This window comes from Nomascus leucogenys, chromosome 9 (assembly GCF_006542625.1).
Source record: "Nomascus leucogenys isolate Asia chromosome 9, Asia_NLE_v1, whole genome shotgun sequence".
NCBI classification, from domain to species: domain Eukaryota; kingdom Metazoa; phylum Chordata; class Mammalia; order Primates; family Hylobatidae; genus Nomascus; species Nomascus leucogenys.
In genome coordinates this window covers 67555704-67573134 of record NC_044389.1, presented here as the reverse complement: position 1 = coordinate 67573134, position 17431 = coordinate 67555704, and the positions used below count along the sequence as shown (strand labels likewise).

At 37.8% G+C, this 17431-nt stretch overlaps 1 protein-coding gene across 4 annotated transcripts in view; it reads left to right on the top strand.

The window, feature by feature from the left end:
• WDFY3 (WD repeat and FYVE domain containing 3) overlaps positions 1 to 17431 on the top strand; it is a 305264-nt gene that overhangs the window by 245138 nt on the left and 42695 nt on the right. For 3 of the 4 annotated variants that reach the window (XM_030819089.1, XM_030819088.1, XM_030819091.1), the window contains 7 exons: positions 37 to 87; positions 2342 to 2510; positions 5357 to 5520; positions 11176 to 11324; positions 12719 to 12839; positions 14019 to 14104; positions 16164 to 16244. In XM_030819089.1, the coding sequence (XP_030674949.1) occupies positions 37 to 87; positions 2342 to 2510; positions 5357 to 5520; positions 11176 to 11324; positions 12719 to 12839; positions 14019 to 14104; positions 16164 to 16244 (821 nt within the window). The remainder of the gene's footprint in view (positions 1 to 36; positions 88 to 2341; positions 2511 to 5356; positions 5521 to 11175; positions 11325 to 12718; positions 12840 to 14018; positions 14105 to 16163; positions 16245 to 17431) is intronic. The other variant, XM_030819090.1, reaches the window with a different exon arrangement.

Here is a 17431-nt window from a genome sequence, read left to right as displayed (position 1 = left end):
TTTCTGATATGTCTATACTTAATACCCTGTTTTCAGTCTGAGATCCCAAGTAAACAGCCTGAGACACCTGATGATATTCCTCAAAAGGTAAAACACAAATTACAGTAAAAGAATATAAACTACTCGTAGTTTTGTTTTTTGTTTTCTGGGTTTTTTTTAAGTGCATGGTAGACTAGACTAACTTAAAAGATTGGCTTTCAATTTGTTCTTCCTATAAGTTCCTTAGAGTTGAACAGTTGGTTTCATTCAGGCTGAGAGATGTTGTTCTACTGTTTCTCAGCTTTTTCTAATTATCTCTTTTTAGGATTTATATGCCGCTCACTAACAGACTGAGTTTTCACTGCTCTCACTATAAAAACATCTATTGCTTCACACATAAACTAACAAATTATGAGGCATGTTAGTAATGGGCAGCCTGGCATCTTCAACTTTTCATTTACTCATTTAATTCTTCTAAATACTAAAGTGTGTATTTTGAGAATGCAACAGTGTCTCCTCTTTTAAAATTTTTTTTCAATCAGAATGAATGGAAACAAAGTGTGATCACTTTTTAAAATACAAATTTATTTTAATTAGTAGAAAAGTTAATTATCGTTTTTATATTCCAGAAAGATGAAATTACATAATTTAATTAAAAATGTAGTTTTTTAGAACACAGAAATGTACATCAAAATATTTAGAAAAAAATTCTTGTAGGTCAATTTTAAATCTGTACATAAAGTCAGTAATCAAGTAGATGCTGTCCCTTATCTATTAATTCATTGTCTTGCCCATCACTAACTATGCTTTTATCTTTTTAAATATTAGCAATTTTGAGTTGAAGATACCTCACACAAAAGAATTTTTATAGTACAAAATCTACGACCTTCCTTTCATTTTCAAAAATAATTCAGTGTTCTTGTTTGTTTACCCATCAGTTCCTCCACATTGTAATATTATTTTACATCATTTTAATACTTTCCTATGTCAAGTAATATTTTCAGTCTCCATTTGCTGTATATCATTCCTCAGTTCACTGGCAACTCTCTTTATTTCCTTGCTCTGTACCTGAAGTTAAAGAAGGTTAATGTGGCTTCACTTAGTTATCTTTTTATCAAAAATTTGGTTCAGTATCTCATTCTACATGTCTCACCCAAAGGACACTTGTTTTCCACTTTAGTTTTGGAAATCACTTAAAAAAAATGTTGCTTGAAAAAGGCATTGTTGTAAATGATGCATATTGACTATTTGAGTTTGAAGAGTAGACAGGTAGTAGAATTTTTAAAATTATATATTCTTGTTTATAGGAAAGTAAAGTCATATTTAGAAGGGGAAGGTTTTAAAGCATGTTTCAGATTTCATCTTTTTAATATTATTAATCCATAGTCTGGGTCTAATTCCGATCCGAGGAACCTATATACATACAAACTTTTCCCTCTGTCTGATATTTTATAGGATATTTTAGATCTTAGTTTCTCATCTTCTGTGATTTTAAGGGGAAAACAATTTAAGTCAGTTGGACAACCTGTTTTGAGAATAAAGGCTAATCAGGAAAAGAAATGTTCATGTATCATGTTCTAAAACATGTTTCTAGGTAATTAATTTCTTCTTCAAAATGGACTGCTGTATGTTCATTAAGAATGAGTATATCAAATACTCATTTAGTTGAGTTACTTATAGATCATATTCCTTTACACAACAGACAATGAGAATGAGCAAATTGGAGATAGCAGCTTGCAGTGGCAAGCTAACCAGAGTGTAACCTGGCATAAAACTTCTTGATTCCTTTTTGCGTCAGGACTCTCAGAAGGATCTGAAGAAGGTTTTGGCCATTCTCAGTGAAACCTGGGAATATAGGAAAGAATAGGCCAGTTGAGTCTCTACCTCCAAGTATTTGAACTGCACACTCACACTGATTATTCTGAGTGTGTGGACCTTTAGGCCTCACCTAATTACTTCACTTGGGGTGGAAGCGAAGTTCCAGGCTCCTCACAGACGAGACAGGCTCTTTGCAGCTCAATGCTCTTCAACATTGATCATTCTCTTTACTGGATGGGGAGGTTTTCTCATACACCAAAGAAGACACACTGCACTAACACAGAAACATTTTTTGGCTAGAGATTATTTCAGGAAGAACAGAGCTGCTGATATTATTGTTTTATGTATGTCTTTTAAAAAAATCAATGGAATTTTAAAATAGAGAAACTTAACCCAAAAGTATGGATTTACTGTATATACATACAGTCTATGAAAAGCCCCTTTAAAAAGGTAACACACCTTGACACCATACCTTTCCTCAAGAATATTATGTTTTAATTCTTGGTGATAGTTATCGGAGTCATTTTCTTTTGTCATTTCTTAGAAACCTGCTCGATACAGAAGAGCCGTAAGTTATGACAGTAAAGAGTACTACATGCGACTGGCCTCTGGCAATCCCGCCATTGTCCAAGACGCCATTGTGGAAAGTTCAGAAGGCGAAGCTGCTCAGCAAGAACCAGAGCATGGGGAAGACACTATTGCTAAAGTCAAAGGTCAGCCTGCCTTTTTGATTTTGATTAAAAGTGATTTTGGAACATTCTTGTATTTGAATTCATACAAAAATTTGAGCAACTATAAATAGTAGGGCCAACTTTAAAAATATCCATACACGTTTTACCATCTCACCCTTCTTAAAGATTGATTTCTTTATCAGAACTAAAAAGACTTGCTCTGGTTTATTGCCTACAAATGAATGTCACGTGCCCATTGGCTTAATGGTTTTTTAATTGTATTTCTCAGAATCCTCAGTGGCACTTGATATTTAGTTTTTTTAATATACATATGTATTTTTTCATGACACAGCATCAGGAGGTATTGAGAACATGTACCTCGGCACTTGATATTTTAAGTTAAGGGCTTAGTAACTAAATAAATATTTATGAAATTAAAATAACTACTAAACCTGTCATTAGTGCATATTAGCCAATAGTAAGGAATAATGGTCTTTCTTCCTATGAGCTGAGAGAGATTATTCCAAATCTAAACTTTAGGAGCTGAGTAGATGATGAATTGGACTACACTATCCATAGACTTTCGGATTCTGTACTTTTACATGTGGTGCCCTCAGCCTGAAATGGTTTCTTCTTTTCTGCAGCTTCTCCATTATCCCTACCTTAACACATCCTACTCAGTCTTAAACTCACTGGTCATATATAAAATCATCTTTCTCTAAAGTCTTCTCCAACTCCTCTGTTCACTGATAGTACTTCACTCATGTCTATTATAGCAGTTTCAGTGATTTTTCACTGCTGTATGCTTCCACTTTCTAATTTACGAGTTTTTCTCAAAGACAAATTTTTTTTTCTCACTTTATAAATTTTGACACATGACTAGCACAGAATGAGGATTCAATCAGTTCAACTGAGTAAGTAAATCAAACCATTGTTTTAATCTTTTTAAGCCTCTGATTCACCACAAATTCAAAAGTCTTTGCATATTCTATAAAGCCCTAAAGTGTAAATTAAGATTTTAATTAAAAGTTAGTTTTAAAATTGAAAACTAATGAATTAAAAATGAGTTTTAATGAGTTAATAAATTAAAAATGAGTTTCAGATTGTTTTAAAAACTGATAGTATGTGACTGTGTCAACAAAAAACACTATTGAGATTTTGATCAGTTTCTCCTGTTGTTATAACATACCTGTTCTCATGTGATCACTATGACTTACTAAACATTTTATAATTGATCCAACATTTTCATAAAATCACTGAAACTGTTCATAGTTGGACAGAGATAAAAACCTTCTAATTTTGTTAACATTGCACCAGCACAGTTATTGAATTGGGTCCAAAGCAGTTGCTGGATACAAGCCAAGGTATAATCCACAGAGTTTGATAGATTATTTGTGTTTGGGTCATTGGCTTTTAACTTCTCTGGCCTGATTTTCCTAATCTCTAATTGAGCTAAAAGCACAAATATACAGGGTATTATGCTAGACATAGAAATGGAGGTTTTGATTCATTAAGCTAAAAATAATGCAGCTATAAGCTTTCCCCCTTTGTGGATGTTCTCTGCAGGATTTGATCTCTCTTGCTTACTTATTACACTTGTTCAAATATGAAAACAAGGCTCTTCTCAAGGCAAAGCAGAACCTCTGATAAGTAATATTCGAAGGAGAAGACTCAGGCTGACTTGTGCTTTTCCAAAGTGCTTAGGGCAGCTGTAACAGGCAGGTATAGTGTTACTTTGGATAGCACAAAGAATATTAATTTAATCAAAATGTGTGATTTGGCATGCATTTTAAGGACTTCTCATACTTTGGGTCCTCACTGGTTACTATCAACTGATTTTAATTTATCCTACTGTGATTATTAAAAAGTTGTCAAAATGTAGGTAGTAAAATGTTTCCTTAATCTGCAAATTACATTATATGTCCCTGTATTATAAAGAATTCTGTTCTTTCTGACCTGGTATTTTGATCAAATAAATTCATGTATGAAAAGCCATACTGCCACTTGTGAAATGAGGCATGAAATAGTCTTCAAGAGCCCTCCAAGTAGGTGGGATATCTTCTAATCATGTTTATTTTTTACTTTTTTTGAGACAGAGTCTTGCTGTGTCACCCAGGCTGGAGTGCAGTGGCATGATCTCAGCTCACTGCAACCTGTGCCTCCCAGGTTCAAGTGATTCTCCACCTCAGCCTCCTGAGTAGCTGGGACTACAGGCATGCACCACCACACCCAGCTACTTTTTGTATTTTTAGTAGAGGTGGGGTTTTGCCGTGTTGCCCAGGCTAGTCTCAAACTCCTGACCTCAGGTGATCTGCTCACCTTGGCCTCCCAAAGTGCTGGGATTATAGGTGTGAGCTACCGCACCCAGTCATAATCATGTTTATAATTTGCTGTCTTTATTTTTATGACAATAATTGCTTATTGATTCATGGTGTCCCCTTAATGACACCTACCTAAGCTATACCATTCTTACTATTATAGCTTTCTATTATCATTATCACCTGACACTATTGAGAATTTATTATGTATTAAGCATAATGCTGAGCACTTTACATGAATTACCTAATTTAGTCCTCCAACAATCCTCTAAGATAGCGTACTTGTACCGTGTTTTTATTGTTGTTGTTTTAAGACAGAGTCTTGCTATGTTGCCCACACCTGGCTCTTGTCCCAGTTTTATAGATAAGAAACTAATTCAGAAAGTTGAATAATTTTCCAACGTCATTAACTCCAGAGGACTATGTTCTTAACCACTGAATGTGCTACCTCCCTATACCTTCCAGAATTGTCTCAAATGGGAAATCTATAGAAGGAACTACATGAGACTAAACTGCTTCCCCACAAGGTCCTTACAATGCCACATGGCCCTCTTGGTTATTATACTGTAGGTTTGGTCAAGCCTCCTCTAAAACGCTCCCGATCTGCACCTGATGGAGGAGATGAGGAGAACCAGGAGCAGCTACAAGACCAGATTGCCGAGGGCAGCTCCATAGAAGAGGAGGAGAAAACAGATAATGCTACCTTACTGCGCCTGTTAGAGGAAGGAGAAAAGGTATTGTGCTTCTGAAAAGTAAGGATTGTAAATACTTCAGTAACATATTATTAAGACAAGATGAGTTGATAGGGTAGCTGTGGAAAGTAAATGCATTAGCCTCAGTAATAAAATTTAGCTTTAAGCAGCCTTTTGGGTTCAGTACTCTACTTTTCTCATCTGTAAGGGTTTTCTCATACCCTGAAACATTAAACAGCATAAGATTTCATCAGATACAGTATTAACAACTGGCACCTAATTCTCTTTCTTCCTCTATACCACAGATCTTGCTGTAATTCTCTATTTCAAATCCATGTAGACAGTCTATTCAGCAATCTGGCCTTGTATTTTTTTCTACATCTCCATAATTCCAGTAATAACCTACAAGCGGCTTCAGCCAATCTGGGCTGTCACCTCCGGCCTTGGATTATTTAGCCCTTGCTCTCCTTCACTCACAGAAGACATCACCTTCCTGTTTCTTGCTCAACCTCCAATACCCTGCTGACCGCTCTGGTCTCATTCCACTGAATCTGTCTTGTAGCCTGAGCCCCTGCAGCCTGGTACACCTTGGAGTTCATTACACCCACCATGTTGTGTTTTTTTTTTTCCACTCTGCACTTTACTCATTGTGGTTGTCCATGTTGCGTTGCTATAAAGGAATACTTGAGGCTGGATAATTTATAAAGAAACAGGTTTGTTTGGCTCAACACTTCTACAAGCTGTACAAGCATGGCATCAGCATCTGCTCGGCTTCTGATGAGGCCTTAGAAAGCTTTAACTCATGGCAAAAGATGAAGGGGGAACAGGCTTGTCACATAGTGAGAAAAGGAGCTCTTGTGTGAACTGATAGAGTAAGGACTCATTACCACCGGGACAACACCAAGCCATTCATGAAGGGCCCACCCCCATGACCCAAACACCTCCCATAAGGCCGCACCTCCAACAATGGGGATCACATTTCAACATGAGATGTGGAGGGGACACATATGCAAACTGTGTCACTCATATTGTTTTTTTCTGCCAAAATGCCCCTCTTCCTTCTACTTGCATAACTTTTATCCTAATAAATCCTGTGTGTTATAATCCCATTTATCTGGATGTTTGTAATATTCAAACATAGGAAGCTTTCTTTGACTCTTTTGCTAACTCAGGCTTGGTTGGATACCCTTCCTCTATACTTTCATGATGCCTTATATATATCACTCTGTATTATCATGTCATAATTACTTGTTCCAGTATCTTTCTCTTTTGTCTTAGATGTTGAGCTCCTTATAGGCAAACTGTGTCTTATCCCTATCTCATTGCCTTACACAGGTCCAGTTGCATAATAGACAACCAGTAAACCTTTGAATGAAGGACAGATTGGTTTAATAAACAAGGGAATGAATGACTTGAATGTGTCATGAATATCACCTTTTTAAAGGATGTTCTTTTGCCTATTATATTAGATCTTGGTATAACCTTTGAATTCTTACCATCTAAGAAGTAGTCACTAGAAATTGGAGTATAATCAAAACAGTTCTGTTCAAATGTATGCCTTAATTAATATTGAATGACAATACATTAGAAAAGATCATGTAACTATAAAAGTACACCAGGTATGAAGGAAGCACAAGAGAGGCTTCTAGGGACTGGGGAGCATTCTGTTTCTTGGTCTGGATGCTGGTCACACCAGATTTTTAGCATTTGAAAATTCATCCAGCCATACACTTAGGAAATAAACATTTTGTGTGTGTGTGTATGTGTATGTGTTTATATATAATATATGTATGTATGTATGTGTATATATGCATAAAATATACTGCAATAGAGAAACTTTTAAAGTACATCAGGATTGATCAAATGTAGCAATGAAAATTGACTTAGATATTTTAGAAAACCTATTACAATGCTTTCATTTTTAAAACTTTTAATCTCATGAGTACAGTTTTTACTCTAGTAAAACTAATAGTGCAGGAAGTGTATTCAAACTGACATTTGTTTGACTGATTTGATTGCTGATTTTTGTCTTGACTGATGTTGAACTAAGTTTAAGCAAGAAAAGTTTTTTTTTTTTTTTTTTTTTTATTATACTTTAGGTTTTAGGGTCATGTGCACAATGTGCAGGTTTGTTACATATGTATCCATGTGCCATGTTGATTTCCTGCACCCATTAACTCGTCATTTAGCATTAGGTATATCTCCTAATGCTGTCCTCCCCCCTCCCCCCACCCCACAACAGTCCCCAGAATGTGATATTCCCCTTCCTGTGTCCATGAGTTCTCATTGTTCAGTTCCCACCTATGAGTGAGAACATGCGGTGTTTGGTTTTTTGTCCTTGCGATAGTTTACTGAGAATGATGTTTTACAGTTTCATCCATGTCCCTGCAAAGGACACGAACTCATCATTTTTTATGGCTGCATAGTAATCCATGGTGTATATGTGCCACATTTTCTTAATCCAGTCTATCGTTGTTGGACATTTGGGTTGGTTCCAACTCTTTGCTATTGTGAATAGTGCCGCAATAAACATACGTGTGCATGTGTCTTTATAGCGGCATGATTTATAGTCCTTTGGGTATATACCCAGTAATGAGATGGCTGGGTCAAATGGTATTTCTAGTTCCAGATCCCTGAGGAATCGCCACACTGACTTCCACAATGGTTGAACTAGTTTACAGTCCCACCAACAGTGTAAAAGTGTTCCTATTTCTCCACATCCTCTCCAGCACCTGTTGTTTCCTGCTTTTTTAATGATGGCCATTCTAACTGGTGTGAGATGGTATCTCACTGTGGTTTTGATTTGCATTTCTCTGATGGCCAGTGATGATGAGCATTTCTTCATGTGTTTTTTGGCTGCATTAATGTCTTCTTTTGAGAAGTGTCTGTTCATGTCCTTTGCCCACTTTTTGATGGGGTTGTTTGTTTTTTTCTTGTAAATTTGTTTGAGTTCATTGTAGATTCTGGATATTAGCCCTTTGTCAGATGAGTAGGTTGCAAAAATTTTCTCCCATTCTGTAGGTTGCCTGTTCACTCTGATGGTAGCTTCTTTTGCTGTGCAGAAGCTCTTTAGTTTAATTAGATCCCATTTGTCAATTTTGGCTTTTGTTGCCATTGCTTTTGGTGTTTTAGACATGAAGTCCTTGCCCACTCCTATGTCCTGAATACTACAAACACCTCTATGCAAATAAACTGGAAAATCTAGAAGAAATGGATAAATTCCTCGACAAATACACCCTCCCAAGACTAAATCAGGAAGAAGTCGAATCTCTGAATAGACCAATAACAGGTTCTGAAATTGTGGCAATAATCAATAGCTTACCAACCAAAAAGAGTCCAGGACCTGATGGATTCACAGCTGAATTCTACCAGAGGTACAAGGAAGAACTGGTACCATTCCTTCTGAAACTATTCCAATCGATAGAAAAAGAGGGAATCCTCCCTAACACATTTTATGAAGCCAGCATCGTCCTGATACCAAAGCCAGGCAGAGACACAACCAAAAAAGAGAATTTTAGACCAATATCCTTGATGAACATTGATGCAAAAATCCTCAATAAAATACTGGCAAACCGAATCCAGCAGCACATCAAAAAGCTTATACACCATGATCAAGTGGGCTTCATCCCTGGGATGCAAGGCTGGTTCAACATACGCAAATCAATAAATGTAATCCAGCATATAAACAGAACCAAAGACAAAAACCACATGATTATCTCAATAGATGCAGAAAAGGCCTTTGACAAAATTCAACAACCCTTCATGCTAAAAACTCTCAATAAATTAGGTATTGATGGGACGTATCTCAAAATAATAAGAGCTATATACGACAGACCCACAGCCAATATCATACTGAATGGGCAAAAACTGGAAGCATTCCCTCTGAAAACTGGCACAAGACAGGGATGCCCTCTCTCACCGCTCCTATTCAACATAGTGCTGGAAGTTCTGGCCAGAGCAATAAGGCAGGAGAAGGAAATAAAGGGTATTCAATTAGGAAAAGAGGAAGTCAAACTGTCCCTGTTTGCAGATGACATGATTGTATATCTAGAAAATCGCATTGTCTCAGCCCAAAATCTCCTTAAGCTGATTAGCAACTTCAGCAAAGTCTCAGGATACAAAATCAATGTACAAAAATCACAAGCATTCTTGTACACCAATCACAGACAAACAGAGAGCCAAATCATGAGTGAACTCCCATTCACAATTGCTTCAAAGAGAATAAAATACCTAGGAATCCAACTTACAAGGGATGTGAAGGACCTCTTCAAGGAGAACTACAAACCACTGCTCAATGAAATAAAAGAGGATACAAACAAATGGAAGAACATTCCATGCTCATGGGTTGGAAGAATCAATATCGTGAAAATGGCCATACTGCCCAAGGTAATTTATAGATTCAATGCCATCCCCATCAAGCTACCAATGACTTTCTTCACAGAATTGGAAAAAACTACTTTAAAGTTCATATGGAACCAAAAAAGAGCCCACATCGCCAAGTCAATCCTAAGCCAAAAGAACAAAGCTGGAGGCATCATGCTACCTGACTTCAAACTATACTACAAGGCTACAGTAACCAAAACAGCATGGTACTGGTACCACAACAGAGTTATAGATCAATGGAACAGAACAGAGCCCTCAGAAATGATGCCGCATATCTACAACTATTTGATCTTTGACAAACCTGGCAAAAACAAGAAATGGGGAAAGGATTCCCTATTTAATAAATGGTGCTGGGAAAACTGGCTAGCCATATGTAGAAATCTGAAACTGGATCCCTTCCTTACACCTTATACAAAAATTAATTCAAGATGGATTAAAGACTTAAATGTTAGACCTAAAACCATTAAAATCCTACAAGAAAACCTAGGCAAGAAAAGTTTTTACAAAGAATTAGATACTGCCTTTTGGGAGAAAACGATACTTACTTTGAGAGATTTAGCAACGCTCCTTCCTATGAGGAAAATACAACTTCTGCCAAGCTTGGCTTTTTGCAATAGTACACTAGTCTCCAGGGAGCAGAATCCAGGTGGGGAATGAATAGAAACAAATTCTACAGTTCCATTTCCAGGGGGTGTGATGGGAAAAGAAGGTAAACTGTGTGGGACAGAAAGCAACCAATAATTCCTAAACTGATTATGTACATTATCTCACTTAATTCTCACAACAAGCCAATTAGAAATTTGCAAATAAAGACATGGAGGCTCAGAGAAATTAAGAAACTTCACCCAATCTACAAAGTGGCAGAACTGGAAATTTACCCTGAGTTAGCAGGCCCTGCAGTTTTCACTCTGTATCATCTTGCCTCACATAGAACACAATCCTATTCTAATCTCCTTACATGTATGCCTCAATTCCCTTTCCTGCCAAGTTTGCTGTGTCTGTCTCCCTTCATGAGAGCAGGAGCCATATCTAATGTTCTTGACTTTTAGAAGCTAGCGCCTGTGTGCCTGGCCTACATAAAGTACACCCGGAATATTGAGAGAGATGGGATTGGCAGATGAGTGGACGGGTATGAGTGAATTGTTTAGTTTTACTCTAGTCAGATGTAAATCAGACTGTAATCTAAGGTTAATCTTCTCAATATGCTTAAACTCTGATTTAATATGCTTAGCTCTAGGGAGGCCATAGTAGTCTAACAAAAATTGATCTTTACAAAAAACCTATATTAATGAATGTTTGTGGGCTTCTTTATAGATCCAACACATGTACCGCTGTGCTCGAGTCCAGGGCCTAGATACCAGTGAGGGGCTCCTTCTTTTTGGTAAAGAGCATTTTTATGTGATTGATGGATTTACCATGACAGCAACCAGGGAAATAAGAGATATTGAAACCTTACCTCCAAAGTAAGTAAATGAATGAAGAGACACAATGTATGGTATCTTTAGAAGACAGAAAATATATTTGCATAGTTTTCTTTTTTAGTCAAAAAATGGTGTTCTAGGTAATGTTATCTCTCGGTTTGTGTGTATTCGTCATTACATATTCACAAAGATGATATTCAGTTATTTTAAGGTAATAATGAAAATGTTTGGCTTCTTTATCAAGATGAAAGCTAAATAACATTTATTTCTGTGCATTCTGAGTTATTTATATTATAATCTATATATTTAAAAATTTAATCTGAATTTATAAATTGTCCTTTTAAAAAATATAGCAGACATACAATTGTAGAGAAAATACTCTTTTTTTTTTTTTTTTTGAGACAGAGTCTCACTCTGTCACCCAGGCTGGAGTGCAGTGGTGCAGTGGCTCGATGTCGGCTCACTGCAAGCTCCGCCTCCCGGGTTCATGCCATTCTCCTGCCACAGCCTCCCAAGTAGCTGGGACTACAGGTGCCCACCACCATGCCTGGCTAAGTTTGTGTATTTTTAGTAGAGACGGGGTTTCACCATGTTAGCCAGGATGGTCTCGATCTCCTGACCTCGTGATCCATCCGCCTTGGCCTCCCAAAGTGCTGGGATTACAGGTGTGAACAATACTCTTAAAAATGAAAGAGCGTCATCAGGTACTCGGAGTACCCTAGAGACAGCGTGACTAAAGCATTAGCAGAGATTTGCTGACTGAGGTGTAGACATCTTCCTTTTCTTCTACCAGTCCTGTGATGAAGGTGATAGTGGAGTAGTGGAAAACTCAAGAGACAGACCAACCCAGAAGAAAGATAAGAAGCTTAGGGCTTAGAAGATCAACAGGCTGCTTCTCTTCCTTTAACATTTTCCTAGCACCCTTGAATACAGACATTGTTTCTGTAGTTCATGCCTAGGAGATATTTCAAATAATTACTTTCAACAACAATCAGGGTCACATGAAGTCTTTTGTGGGTCCTTTTTCCATACAAAAATATTTAAAATTGTATGTTGTGACTAATGGTATAAATATAAACATATATTAAAATGTGTTTTTCTACCTAGAAGTTGATTTTTTTTCTGATTTTTAAAAGAAATTAAGACATTTTTTTGGGCCCCAAAGAGCTGAGGCACTGTGCTAACAATGTCTGGTAGATAACTTCGTCCTGACAGTAATAAGGGGATTTTTAAAATTATATTCATCAAAGGGGGTTCCTTGTATCTCAGGTAGCTAACAGATTCTTCTTTTAAATGTATTTTTTAACTGAAAATTCTGATATATATTTTTCCTCCATCCTGTTCATGTGTTTAAAATTAGCACACCCTTTGTGGAACAGTGAATTTATCCCTTGCTGTGTTTTTGTTTATTTGCTTTTTCTCTTGGCTGCCTGTAGTATGCATGAGCCTATTATCCCTAGAGGAGCCAGGCAAGGCCCTAGTCAACTCAAGAGAACATGCAGCATTTTTGCATATGAAGATATCAAGGAAGTTCATAAAAGAAGATATCTCCTGCAGGTGAGTCAATTTAGTAGTACTGTTTTATCCTGTTTCTTTATTCTGAAAATGTATTATTTTAAAATTGATATGTGCCATGGAAACCCTCAATAGGATCTGCATTTTTTTTTTTTTTTTTTTTTTGAGTTGGAGTCTTGCTCTGTCACCCAGGCTGGACTGCAGTGGCACGATCTAGGCTCACTGCATGCTCCACCTTCCTGGTTCACACCATTCTCCTGCCTCAGCCTCCTGAGTAGCTGGGACTAGAGGCGCCCGCCACCATGCCTAGCTAATTTTTTTGTGTTTTTTAGCAGAGATGGGGTTTCACCATGTTAGCCAGGATGGTCTCGATCTCCTGACCTCGTGATCCACCTGCCTCGGCCTCCCAAAGTGCTGGGATTACAGCCGTGAGCCACCGTGGCCTGGCAGGATCTGCATTTGGAATAATCCTTAGATTTGGTTATAGACAGACTCAGGTCACATGGATGCCTGATTTTGTATAATGCATTTCTCTTGTTTAAACACAGCCTAAAATTTGGGTAATTATCTTTGCTATCCATCTTTCCCTGTAGCTATCCAAATCAACATTTTGGTTTTCTTCTAATATAAAAATTACATCCTTACTATAATTTTATAAAATTATAATTATAAAATTTTAATTACTTTTTTATTCTGTTATTAAAGACTTTAGAAATAAATTGAGCAGAATAAGAAATATCTGTTTATTGTATAGTTTAATCTGCAGGGAATTCATGACTCTAAAAGTGTCAGCAAATTAACTTCTTTTTTTTTTTTTTTTTTTTTTTTCTGAGATGGAGTCTCGCTCTGTCGCCCAGGCTGGAGTGCAGTGGCGCGATCTTGGCTCACTGCAAGCTCCGCCTCCCATGATCACGCCATTCTCCTGCCTCAGCCTCCCGAATAGCTGGGACTACAGGTGCCCGCCACCAAGCCCGGCTAATTTTTTGTATTTTTTAGTAGAGACGGGATTTCACCGTGTTAGCCAGTATGGTCTCGATCTCCTGACCTTGTGATCCACCCGCCTCGGCCTCCCAAAGTGCTGGGACTACAGGCGTGAGCCACCGTGCCCAGCCGCAAATTAACTTCTTGAACATTGTAGAAATTTATAGTGGGAAAGTTAATATATAATTTTATTTGTGAACTTCTGTTTTTTCTTAACGTTTTTCTCTCTGATCATTTCAGCCTATTGCTGTGGAAGTTTTCTCTGGAGATGGACGGAATTACCTCCTTGCTTTTCAGAAAGGAATTAGAAACAAAGTCTATCAAAGGTCTTGTTTATTGGGAACAGTTTGTATACTATTATGGGAAGATATGGGAGGGGGAATCTTTTCTCAGTTTTGCTAGTTTTTAAAAATCTAAATCAATGAGCCAACATCTTTGAAGAAAATAATTTGTATTATTCTTGCCAGCCTCTTGAAACAGTTATTCTTCTAACTTTTAAAATGATGCAATTCTATTGTGACATACCATTTTTCCTCCTGGTAACTTATAGTAGAGATCATCAAAAACTACTTTTATCACTAAGTCCTGTGTCTCTAAATACAAAGGATGATGAAACTGTAGCTTTAAAAATAAAACTTTAGTTTCTTTTTTTTCTTTCTTTTTTTTTTTTTTTTTTTGAGAGGGAGTCTCGTTCTGTCACCCAGGCTAGAGTACAGTGGCGTGATCTCGGCTCACTGCAAACTCTGCCTCCTGGGTTCACGCCATTCTCCTGTCTCAGCCTCCCGAGTAGCTGGAACTACAGGCACCCACCACCATGCCTGGCTTATTTTTTGTATTTTTAGTAGAGACAGAGTTTCACCGTGTTAGCCAGGATGGTCTTGATCTCCTGACCTCTTGATCCGCCCGCCTCGGCCTCCCAAAGTGCTGGGATTACAGGCGTGAGCCACCCACTGTGCCCAGCCAAAAATAAAACTTTAGTTTCAAAATAAGCTTTCTTAGTATTTACCAAAATGAAGCCAATGCAGTTTCTTGCTATTGAATGCAAGGACTGAGTAAATTTAATTTACGTGGGACTTTTCTCTGGCCATGGAAGGGATGTTGGATACCTTCATCCTTGAAAAAGTAGTATAGCTAAATAAAGCAGTTAATCTAATCTAAGCATATTTTTATCTTTAATAAACTATATTTAAAATTTACCTTTTAAGTGAAAAACAGGCCAAGCTGTGCAATGGCTCACGCTCATACTCTTAGCACTTTGGGAGGCCAAGGAGGGAGGATCACTTTGGTCTAGGAGTTCAAGACCAGCCTGGGGAACATAGTGAGACCCTGTCTCCATAAAAAATAAAATAATTAGCCGGGCATGGTGGTGCATGCCTGTAATGGGAGGTTGAGGCGGGAGGATTGCTTAAGCCCAGGAGGTCAAGGTTGTAGTAAGCCACAGTCACACCACTGCACTCTAGCCTGAGTGAGCAAGGCAGTTTCAAAAAAAGGTAATAATTTTTTTTTTTTTTTAGACAAAGTCTTGCTCTGTCACCAGGCTGGAGTGCGATGGCTCAATCTCAGCGCACTGCAACCTCCACCTCCCGGGTTCAAACAATTTTCCTGCCTCAGCTTCCCAAGTAGCTTGGATTTCAAGGCGCACCACCACACCCAGCTAATTTTTGTATTTTTAGTAAAGATGGAGTTTCACCATGTTGGCCAGGATGGTCTCGATCTCCTGACCTCATGATCTGCCCGCCTTGGCCTCCCAAAGTGTTGAGATTACAGGCATGAACCACCACACACAGCCTATAAATTTTTTAAAAAAGGAAAAACAACACACATCTCTGGTGCTTAAAGATAATTCTTTTGAATGTGGGAATAATAAGGCTATTCTGAATTAACCACGTAGATGAGAGGCATTCTCTTGTTCTTTGAAGGGTGATAATAGATCCTGGCAATCCCTCCATTATAGAAAATTTTATATTTCAGATTATTTCCATGAGGAATAACTAAACCATCCAACATTGCTTCTCATTGCAGTACAGTAATATTACCTGTGAGCACCTGGGAAATGAGGGTGGTTCTTCAAATAAAGGGCCTGTGGATGTTGATTGGTAACCCAAAACTCCTTTCACATATGGGAAGAGCTAAGTAAAGTGATTGAGATTCACTTTTACTTATCTGATTTTTTAATTTCTAAAGGTGCTATTGTTTTCAGTGCTAAGAAATTATTTCCTATTCAGAGAAGTCCAAAATTTATATATTCCTTTTGCCTGCCATTTAGTGGGTTATGGGAGGGTAGACACAACTATGAAAATCTAAATGAATCATCCTTTCTTAGGCTTCCCGTTAGATCGTGACTGAGACTTCACTTGCAATTTTATGCTATTTTAAATTTTTCAGGTTTTTGGCTGTAGTGCCATCTCTAACGGACAGTTCAGAATCTGTATCTGGGCAACGACCAAACACGAGTGTGGAGCAGGGGTAGGTGGTTTGTTCCTTGCATATTACAGTTTAATAGTGAAGTTGGGATGATTCATATCTGGACAGTATTATTTAACATTTTAGATGAGTGTTTTTCCCCTGGTGGTTGCAAATTTTTTTTAAAATACTGAAAACTAAAGGAAGAAAAAAAAAAAGGTATGCATAATCACTATGTCAAATCACTGCTTACATTTTGATCAATTCCCTTCTGTTCTTTAAAGCATGAGTATTGCTGTGTGCATAATTGAGTTTATACTCTAAATGCTGCTTCTTCTATTCAGTGTTATATTTAAATATTCCCTCTCGTCTTTAAAAACTATTCAGAAACATAACTATCATTTGCTATCTATTCATCACATATATATAAAACATCATGTAATTTTTGGATATTTCATCTTTATCAGGTTTTTGCTTTATTATTATTATTATTATTATTATTATTATGAGATGGAGTCTCGCTCTGTCAACCAGGCTAGAGTGCAATGGCACGTCTTGGCTCACTGCAACCTCCTGGGTTCATGCGATTCTCCTGCCTCAGCCTCCCGAGTAGCTGGGATTACAGGTGCCTGCCACCACACCTGGATAATTTTTGTATTTTTAGTAGAGACAGGGTTTTGCCACGTTGGTCAGGCTGGTCTCAAACTACTGATCTCAGGTGATCTGCCCACCTCGGCCTCCCAAAGTGCTGGGATTACAGGCGTGAGCCACTGCGCCTGGCATTTATCAGGTTTTCTTATCATAAGACTGGAAATGTGATTCTTCTTTTTTTTTTTTTAATTTTTTTCTTTTGAGACAGAGTTTCCCTCTGTCACCCAGGCTGGAGTGCAATGGCGTGATCTTGGCTCACTGCAACCTCTGCCTCCTGGGCTCAAGCGATTCTCAGCATCAGGCTGAGCACTTCTCAGCCTGATTCAAGCCTCAGCCTCCTGAGTAGCTGGGATTACAAGCATGTGCTACCATGCCTGTCTAATTTTTGTATTTTTAGTAGAGAAGGAGTTTCTCCATGTTGGCCTGGGTGGTCTCAAACTCCTGGCCTCAAGTGATCCACCCATCTTGGCCCCTCAAAGCGCTGGGATTACAGGCATGAGTCACCACGCCCGGCTATGATTCTTCACTATTTTATTGTAGTAGAGTCCCCTTAATAAAACAAAGAGTAGGAATTTTAAGGCTCTCAATACACAAAACCA